The 10,202-nt window shown below is 36.6% G+C and overlaps 1 protein-coding gene across 1 annotated transcript in view; it reads left to right on the top strand.

The window, feature by feature from the left end:
* Positions 1 to 10,202, top strand: part of PCDH11X (protocadherin 11 X-linked) — a 944,132-nt gene that overhangs the window by 64,949 nt on the left and 868,981 nt on the right. Inside the window, exon 5 of the mRNA XM_004377548.3 lies at positions 4,192 to 4,775. Coding sequence (XP_004377605.2) covers positions 4,192 to 4,775 — 584 coding nt within the window. The remainder of the gene's footprint in view (positions 1 to 4,191; positions 4,776 to 10,202) is intronic.

Genomic DNA, 10,202 nt, shown 5'->3' with positions numbered 1-10,202 from the left:
ATTTACCCCTATTTTTCCAAGTTTATACCAGTCTTTTATTTCTTTATATCGCCTTGACTTCCCCTCCAAATGAAAAACCTTTGTCTACATTTTTAAGTCCCTCTTTTTTGTTTTAATGTTGTCATTTTTTACATATTGATATCTCTGTTTCCCTATTTTCAATGTTTTATCTTTGATGTATTTTTGTGACTTCCCTATCTGAGTCAGTATCTGGTTGCTCTGTCCTGTGTTCTAGTGTTGGGTTGTTGTTATCTGATGTTAATTGATTTTCTAACCAGAGGACTCCCTTTAGTATTTCTTGTAATTTTGATTTGGTTGTTGCAAATTCCCTAAACTTCTATTTATCTGGAAATGCCCTAATTTTGCCATCATATTTTAGAGACAGCTTTGCTGGATATCTAATTCTTACCTAGCAATTTTTTTCCTTCAAGGCTTTATATATGTCATCCCATTGCCTTCTTGCCTGCATGGTTTCTGCTGAGTAGTCTGAGCTTATTCTAATTGACTCACCTTTGTAGGTGACTTTTCTTTTATCCCTAGCCGCTCTTAAAATTATCTTTGGTTTTGGCAAGTTTGATTATAATATGTCTTGGTGACTTTCTTTTGGGATCTACCTTATTTGGGGTTCGATGAGCATCTTGGATAGATTTCTTGTCATCTTTCACGATATCAGGGAAGTTTTCTGCCAACAAATCTTCAATAATTCTCTCTGTATCCCCCCCCCGTTCTGGTACTCCAATCACTCGTAGGTTATTTTTCTTGATTTAGTCCCACATAACTCTTAGAGTTTCTTCATTGTTTTTAATTCTTTTATCTTATTTTTAGGAAGGAGACACATTTTAAAATGTTTTATTCAATGGCATTATTAAGGGTAGAATAGAGCATATGTAGAATGGAATTGGAAGAGGGGGACTGTTTGGAATGAGGTCACTTTCTTAATTTTTCCTCTTGTGTAGAGATATTGCAACATGCATACAATGTTTTTTTAAAAACGGTCTGTAGTATTCTGCCGGTTGTAATAATGTGTAATACCTAAGGGTAAGATAAGAATAGAGTGGTAGTTTTAATTCCAATTGCCATTGCCCCATTTTTATTTTTGCTTATGTTTGCATGGCATTTATAAAATCACACACTATACACTCAATTTTTTCTAGGTGTCCTAGATTCACAGTGCATCTGAGAAGCACATATATGTATGCATAGTCAGTTATCAATGGAGTATTTTTATTCTCACATTCATTAAGGAGTATAAGGCCAGTAATTCACAAGAGACTGAATTTTGAGAAGGTTTCTTTATTATGTAATCCCAGTGCTCATCAGTGAGCAAATGATGCTAAAAATACAATGCCACGGAAAATAGCTTTTTGTGTTGTTTACTAGGATAATGTTTTCAGCATTATCATTGCTCACTATTACAGGTAAAATGTTTTAGAAATGGAATGAATTGTTCAATGCAGAAGGATGTTTGGATGTATAATGTATATTTTTAAAATTCTGTGGTAATTTATAAAATGAGATTTTAATGTTTACCTAGCTCATTCGTCATTCTATTCATGACCTGAACAATCTCAGTTGTTGCAACAAGTGCATTTATTATATTGCTGATTGAAAATAGGAAGTTTTTTTTCTTTTTGTTAAATTTTGTGTGTTCCTGTATGTGCACGTGTTAAGTGCTCTACTACTTGGCAAAAGGGTGGTGGTTCCAACCCACCCAGAGGGATCCAAGAAGATAGGTCTGGAGATCTGCTTCTGAAAGTTTATGAATATGAAAACCCTATGGAGCAGTTCTATCCTGCATATGTGGGGTTACCATGAGTCCAAGTCGACTTGACAGCAACTAACAACACCACTACCATGTGCATGTACTTATTAAAGAAAGACAAAAAACGTGAAGTTATGCAGTGGGACAGTTATTTGATATATTATAATCAGAGTATAATATATGTATCAAGTTATTTACATCATGTCATAAGTTCTCCAGTTTTTAGAACCATTACTAAAATCTTGTTAATTTTATCGATTACCAATAAATATTGAGAACTTCCTTAATTAGATACCTACATGCATTAATACTTTTCCGTAATTAATTTTTTTTTAATTGTGCTTTAGTTGAAGGTTTACAGAACAAATAGTTTCTCATTAAACAGTCAGTACACATATTGTTTTATGACATTTGTTAACAACCCCACGACATGTCAGCACTCTCCCTTTTTGCCCTTGGGGGACCTTTTTTTTTTTTTTTGGTGAAAATATACATAGCCAAAGATACACCATTTCAAAAATTTCTACATGTACAATTCAGTGACATCGATTACGTTTTTCCAGTTTTGCTGCTATTCTCACTATCCTTTTCCAAATTATTCCATCACCATTGTCTTCAACTTACTGTCCCCTAGGCTTCCCATCAAACCTTTTGATTTGCTGCTGTCAGTTTGAGCTCACACAGATAATTCTTTTTTGTTGTACTTTAGATGAGGTTTTACAGAACAAAATAGTTTCTCATTAAACAGTCAGTACACATATTGCCCTATGACAATGGTTAACAACCCCACGACATGTCAACCCTGTCTCTTCTCAACCTTGGGTTCCCTATCACCAGCTTTCCTGTTCCCCCCTGCTCTAGTGCTTGTCCCTGGACTGCTGTGCCTCATTAGTCCCATTTTGTTTTATGCGGCTGTCCAATCACAGGCTGAACGGTGAACGTTGGGAGTGACTTCACCACTGAGCTAAAAGGATGTCCGGGGGCCGTAGTCTCAGTGTTTCTCCAGTCACTGTCAGGCCAGTAAATCTGGTCTTTTTTTTGTGTGTTAGAATTTTGTTCTGCATCCTTCTCCAGCTCTGTCCAGGACCCTCTGTTGTGATCCCGGTCAGAGCAGTCAGTGGTGGTAGCCGGGCAGCATCTAGCTGTACTGGACTCAGTCTGGTGGAAGCCTTGGTAGCCGTGGTCCATTAGTCCTTTGGACTGGTATTTTCCTTGTATCCTGTTCTCTTCATTCTTCCTTGCTCCCAAAGGGGTGAGACCAGTGGAGTATCTTAGATGGCTGCTCACAGGCTTTTATGTTCGCAGACGCTACTCACCAAGGTAGATGTATAACATTGTCTTTATAAACTGTGTTATGCCAATTGAGCTAGATGTTCCTCGAGGCCACGGTCCCCACAGCTTTCTGCCCAGCAAGTCGTCCCTCAGGGAGTTTGGATATGTCTATGGAGCTTCCATGACCTTTCCTCCGTAATTGATTTTTAAATGATCATCTGTTAACTGATCTTTTAAAACTGCTGAAATCCTTTATAGCTACATTAACTGCTATTTAACTATAAAAATGTAACATCTGGTAGGGTTTAGTGCAGTATGATACAAATTTCATTTGTAGATCCAAACTGGTGATCCCGCTTCTATAACAGTACCCTCAAAGATGTGGCCTTCACTACCTCCTTAAAACTTTTCTGTTTTTATTATGCTCTAATAGGCGGTTCTTTATGTTGATCTGCGAGTTACCTCCCAGTAATTTATATCTATTCTTGTTCCTCTTATCCAAGGAAAGCAAAACTTTAATCCTTTTTCCATGTGCTAGTTCTTCCCATGTTTAGGCATTTATCATATCAACCCCTCTCCTCTCCAAAAGGACTTTTGCTCCCCAATCCAAATGTTTGAAGTCCCTCGTATGTCCTAAGTTTTGGTCTCCTTTTATCTAGATTATTTTTACATTTTGATGCCCAGAACTGAACTTACGAATGTTGAGTAAAACATCCATTGCCAATAGAATTGCATCAAGATCCATATTACAGCAAAAAATAACAAGTATCTCTTTACCTTTTCTTAACTATTGAATTAAATATTTTGAACTACTTTTATAACATTTAACTATCTTGGTATTTTAAGAGATATTATTTTATATTTCATTAATGTGGACACTTTTCTAAATTCTTTTTAATTACTGTAGGTATCTTGCTATTATATTTCATCTTAATGTAAAAATGGATAATATTAGATTCAACACAAATTTGTCAGGAGTTAACATTGTCCATTGTGGTAATATTTCATTTAATGATTTTAATTTAAAGCTGAGCATGTAGTTAACATGCATGTTTATCATTGGTTTCTTAATAATTCTTCTTTTTCTTCATCTTCTTCTTTCTCTTCCTGTCCCCTCTCCTTCTTCTACTCTTTCTTTCTTTTTTTCTTTTTGTTAGTTTTCTGTGGGTTGATACAGAGAACCGTCACAATCGTGCCTGGTATGGACTTGTTGTCCGGGACGTATATATTTGCGGTCCTGTTAGCATGCGTCGTGTTTCAGTCTGGCGCCCAGGAGAAAAACTACACCGTCAGAGAAGAAATGCCAGAAAACGTCCTGATAGGGGACTTGCTGAAAGACCTTAACTTGTCGCTAATTCCAGACAAGTCCTTGACATCTCCCATGCAGTTCAAGCTAGTGTACAAGACTGGGGATGTGCCACTGATTCGGATTGAAGAGGGTACTGGTGAAATCTTCACTACCGGTGCTCGCATTGATCGTGAGAAGTTATGTGCTGGTATCTTGGTAGATGCTCGTTGCTTTTATGAAGTGGAGGTTGCCGTTTTGCCGGATGAAATATTTAGACTGGTAAAGATACGTTTTCTGATAGAAGACATAAATGATAATGCGCCATTATTCCCAGCAACGGTTATCAACATATCAATTCCGGAGAACTCAGCTATAAATTCCCGATATGCTCTTCCAGCGGCCATTGATCCTGACATAGGAATAAATGGAGTGCAAAACTACCAACTAATTAAGGTGAGTTTTTAAAACTTTTTATTGAAAACATCTCTTTTTTTTTGGCTTCTGTTTTTTTTATTGAATTTTAAATGAAGGTTTATAGAACAAACTAGCTTCTCATTAAACAGTACATATATTGTATTATGGCATTGGTTAACAACCCCATGACATGTCAGTAGTCTCCCTTCTCTACCTTGGGTTCCCTATTACCAGCTTTCCTGTCCCCTCCTGCCTTCTAGCCCTTGCCCCTGGGCTGGTGTGCCCCTTTAGTCTCATTTTGTCCTATGGGTGTGTCTAATCTTTGGCTAAAAAGTGAACGTCCGGAGTGACTTCATTACTGGGCTTAAAGGGTGTCCAGAGGCTACACTCTCTGGGTTTCTCCAGTCTCTGTTAGGCCAGTTAAGTCTGTTCTTTTTTTTTTTGAGTTAGAATTTTGTTCTACTTTTTTCTGCTGCTCTGTACGAGACCGTCTATTGTGATCCCTGTCAGAGCAGTCAGTGGTGGTAGATGGGCACCATCTACTTGTACTGGACTCAGTCTGGTGGAGGCCACTGTAGTTGTGGTCTGTTAGTCCTTTGGACTGATCTTTCCTTTGTGAAGACATCTCATTTTTTAAGGACAAAAAAAAAAAAAGGATCTCAGTATACTTCAAACATTGAGCAAACAACCCCAGTTTTACTAAGTTTAACCAAAGCTTAGTAGAGAAAATTGATCAATGCAATGTTTGCAATTGTGTAGAGATTATATTTGTTTGATATAATAGTCATTTGCAAACAGTTGTTTGTTTCCTTTAACTATTATAGGGGTCAGACAAATTGGTCTGCACTACTACTTAAAAATCAGTATCTTGCTCAATATCTTAGTCTTAACCTGCCTAGTCACGATTCTGCCACAGACTTGACCTAAACAAGCAAAAATGTTAAGAATGAATTCACAAATACATCAATTTTTATAAATGGTTATTTTAGATTTAAAAAAAAGCTTTATCTTTCATTTGAAAAGATGCCAGATTTCTTTGGAGTGTTTTGAACAGTCTTTATTACTAGCATTTCTGCACATATATAGAATAATGATATTTATCATGATAATTTCAAACCAGGGTAAGATCTTTAAGTGTCTCCTGAATCATCAAGGTGACATTAACTTTTAGACAATGTGTTCTTAATGTTAAAGATGTTCATTTTGGTACAACCTTTAAAGAAACAGTATCCATTTACTATCAAAGGGAAGTAATCTTTTTAGCAAAACTAATCAGTGAATTTGAAGAACATGTTCTGACTTGATTTGGGTCCTGGGGGTCAGGATGGCAGAGGGAGGAATAGATGGTATATTTGGTGTTCTTCAAAATATGGGCAGAAGCGTCGCATTTATCAAGTGAATGCATGACTCTTCTTGCTTACTTACTTGGCATGTAGAGTAGTAGGAAACTCAGATTTGGACACATGAACTAGTACAATCTACTTGAATGATTTTGGAAAATCCATAAAAAAACAAATATGCAGATTTAATATAGATAGGACCAGTGGGATTTTCACATTTATTGTTAATATTTATATTGTTAATAATTTATAATATTTTCTGATTATGCCAGAGTATAATTGATATAATGACCAATGTTAAAAAATATTTAAAGAACATATAAATAAGTTAGTCTGAATTATGTCATCTTGAATGTTTGGACATGGAGGCTGTATAATGTTGGAAAATTGCTCAACTGATGCATATATGTTGTAAGGATGTATTTGTTTATAAATACATTCAGGAATGAATGGCAACATAACTCTTAACAAATTCAAGTGAAGTACAGACTTGTTTGTGAGTATGAGAAGTAGAAACAGAGAAGGAATAGTTGGTTTATAAATGAACAATTTTAGTTAAGGCCCATGTATTGATACCACCATGTTTGATGAAATGGAAAAATATTCAGGGACCAGATGATACGGATCTCAGTTTTGTGTTTAACGCTGAGTAGTCATACCACCTCCAGCTTAATCTTTCCGAGCTTTAGTTTCTTCGATCATAACATGAGGATGATTACATAAATACCAGAGGGGCAGAATTGGGAAGAGTAGGAACTAAGTGTACTTGAGTGGCGTTGGTGGTTCAGTGGTAGAATTCTCACCTTCCATGCGGGAGACCCAGTTCCAACTCCCAGGCTAAGCACCTCATGCACAGCTACCACGTATCTGTCAGTTGAGGCTTGTGTGTTGCTATGACGCTGAACAAATTTCAGTGGAGCTTGCAGACTAAGGCAGAGTAGGAATAAAGGCCCCGTGAACTATTTCTGAAAATCAGCCGATGAAAACCCTGTGGATAACAATGGTCAGGTCCACAACCAATCATGGGTATGGGGCAGGAACTATTAGCGTTTTGTTCCCTTGTGCATGAGGTCCCCATGAGTCAGGAGCCAACTGGATGGCAGCTAATAACAACAATAGAGTAGATACAACTGTACTGAAAATTTATGAGAAGATTTAAAACATTTGTTTATAGAAATGTGAATTGCAACTAAAAGCTTATCATTTTAAATAATCACTTGTATAGCAAAAAACCCAATGCCGTGGAGTCCATTCCGAGTCAAAGAGACGTTATAGGACAGAGTAGAACTGCCCCATAGAGTTTCCAGGGAGCATCTTGTGGATTCGAACTTCCGACCTTTTGGTTAGCAGCCATAGCTCTTAACCACTACGCCACCAGGGTTTCCATTGTATAGCAGAGAGGGTGTTATTTCTAAAGCAGTGTTGTCCAATAGAACTTCCTGTAACGATGGACTTTCTATAATATATGATATCCAGTTTAGCATCCACTAACCCCGTGTAGCTATTGCACGCAGAGAAGTGGCTAGTACTGCTAAGGAACTGAAATTTTTATTTTTTTAATTTTAATAACCACATGTGACTGTTGGGTGCCTTTGAGGTGATTCCAACTCATAATGACCCTATACGACAGAGTAGAACTGTACCATAGTTTTCCTAGCATGTGAATTTTACCGGAGCAGATCGCTAGGTCTTTTTTCCCGCTGAGCCACGCGGTGGGTTTGAACCGCCAACCTTTTTGTTAGTAGCTAAGTGCTTAACCATTGCGCCACCAGGGCTTCTTCACATGTTACTAAAACCAAAACCAAACCCAAACCCACTGCCATCGAGTCTGTTCTGAGTCATAGTGACATAGGGTTTCCAAGGCTGTAGATCTCTACGGAAACAGACTGCTACATCTTTCTTGAGGAGCCGCTGGTGGTTTGGAAGCACCCACCTTTCAGTTAGGAGATGATCGCTTTAACCACTGTGCCACCAGGGCTCCTCATGTTACTAGTGGCTATTATATTGGACAGCACAACCTAAAGAAAGAAAAACACTTTCTTTGGAAAAATATATTAAAACGTAAAATAAAAATGAGACCTTACAAAATATAAATTGGGTATTAGTAATAGGGCCTCTCCTTGACAAATGCTTTGTTTAAAATACAGTTCTTTACTCAGGAATAATTTTGTCGGGTTTCCCTCAGGGAAGCTTAATGAATTTCCAAGAAATTTCTGAATTGTCTTGAAAGCTGAACTAATTCAGATAAAACAAATAAACATACTGGCATAATTTTAGCTTTGTTAAAACATGTTTTCATTTGACTTTCTTTGAAAGACTGTCAGCAAATGACAAAAAGATAGGCTCACTAGAAGTCCTTAGATAAGTCTTAGAAATAGAAATGCCCTAAAATGCCTTTTTGCTTTACAATGTGTGATAAACCTTAAATGAACTGTGTGATGTACCTAAAGTAAAGGGGCATTTGTATGGTCCCATGCACAAATACTGTCCTGACTGCTTGTTAAAAATAACGAGAATGAAACACAAAGCATAGCCCTGGGCATGCAGAGGGCCATGACATGGATCATGTTAAGTGTGTGTACTTTTGACTTATAAAAAGGCCATGTCATAAATGTGGTATGTATGCTGGGGGAGTGGAGTTAGAAAATAAGGAAAGAAATGAAACATGTTATGATCCATCCATAATCATTAGTGGCTTTTACAATTTGAAAGTAAGTAGGCCATCCACAATAGTTTCTTTTAAAAGACCCTTTGTCCTGCACAATAGGATGAGCATTTAATTAATACTAATTTGCTCTACTTTTGTTGAATAGACAAGGATAGCAAAGTTGCAGTTATTTTATCCTAACTAGGGTAATATAAAATTTATGTGAATATTCAGATAACAAATGGAGAAAAGAGGGAGATATAGAGAATATTTCTAGGGAAAATAAGTCAATTTATAGATAAATAAGGGGTCCTGCTATTGACAATTCTATATTAACTGCAAATAAAGGGAGTGGTAGAAAATATTTACTAAATTTATCCAAAATGTATATAATATAAAGTTTCATGAGATTTAAAACTTACCGGTATAATATTTTCTTTGGAAACTTTGACTAATTTAATTCTGTTTGTGTGTCTTTTAGGTATGCTTTAGCATAAACTGGGAAAGTATTATCATCCCCTATTTCAAATATTTGGAAAATAAGTTTCAGAGAGATAATGTCCTATCTCTTATGATCATATGGCTAGTAAATGAGTTGGGATCCAGAATAGGGTCTTCTGACTCTCATATTCCATACATCCACAGACAGATAACCTTGAGGGCAGAAGTTCATGATACCAGAGAAAGGAAGTGAAAGAAGAAAAAAAGAGAAAATGAGAAATGAAAGAGTGAAGTGATTATCAAGTGATTCTGCTTGGTAAACAGAAAAGCCAGTTAAAATAAAACTTATCTGTGTGACCTTAGTAAGGTTAATTTTCAACTTTGCAAAAGATCAGGTTACTCTCCAAAGTGAAAAAGATTAATCTATTTGAGTTCTTGATGTTGGTTGACAAAAAAAAAAAAAAAAAAAAAAAACAAAAACTAGAAGTGAAATCTCTTCTCCCTGTTGTTTCAAGTAAAGTTGTGATGTTACAAGAATTCCTACAGATATTTTTATATGATTTTCTCTTAATGTTGGCTCTCTATCCTGAAAATACATTAATATTCAAGGGCCACTGAAGCCTTGCAATGTCTGATAGAGCTGTTGGCCAGGAGTAGGCAATGACAGTATCTTTTTAACTTTCACTTAATTATTCAAATGGCCTGTTATTTATAAAGGTCTTTTTAATATTCCAGGTCATGTTGGCAGGGGAGCTAACATTTTCATAAATAGAAATATCCCTCAAGCACCCAATCTGACTCAGGTTATGTATGTAAACCACAGGAACCTACTTCTCCCCATGGTTGGAACTCAGGGGAAATTACTGTATGGAATGATGTTACATATGTCTTCATTTTCTACTTCATCTTTCCATCTTTCCTCACATATATCAGCAATAAAATTCCTGTACTAGCCCAGTGACAGTGCACTGATTGGTTCCCTTGAGGCAGGCATGACAGTGTTTCCAGGTTGATAGTTTGTGATGATCAAGCACAAAG

Source organism: Trichechus manatus, unplaced genomic scaffold (assembly GCF_000243295.1).
Source record: "Trichechus manatus latirostris isolate Lorelei unplaced genomic scaffold, TriManLat1.0 scaffold00051, whole genome shotgun sequence".
Taxonomy (NCBI): Eukaryota; Metazoa; Chordata; class Mammalia; order Sirenia; family Trichechidae; genus Trichechus; species Trichechus manatus.
The sequence above is the reverse complement of the archived record's forward strand: the minus strand, read 5'-3'. Positions and strand labels throughout refer to the sequence as shown.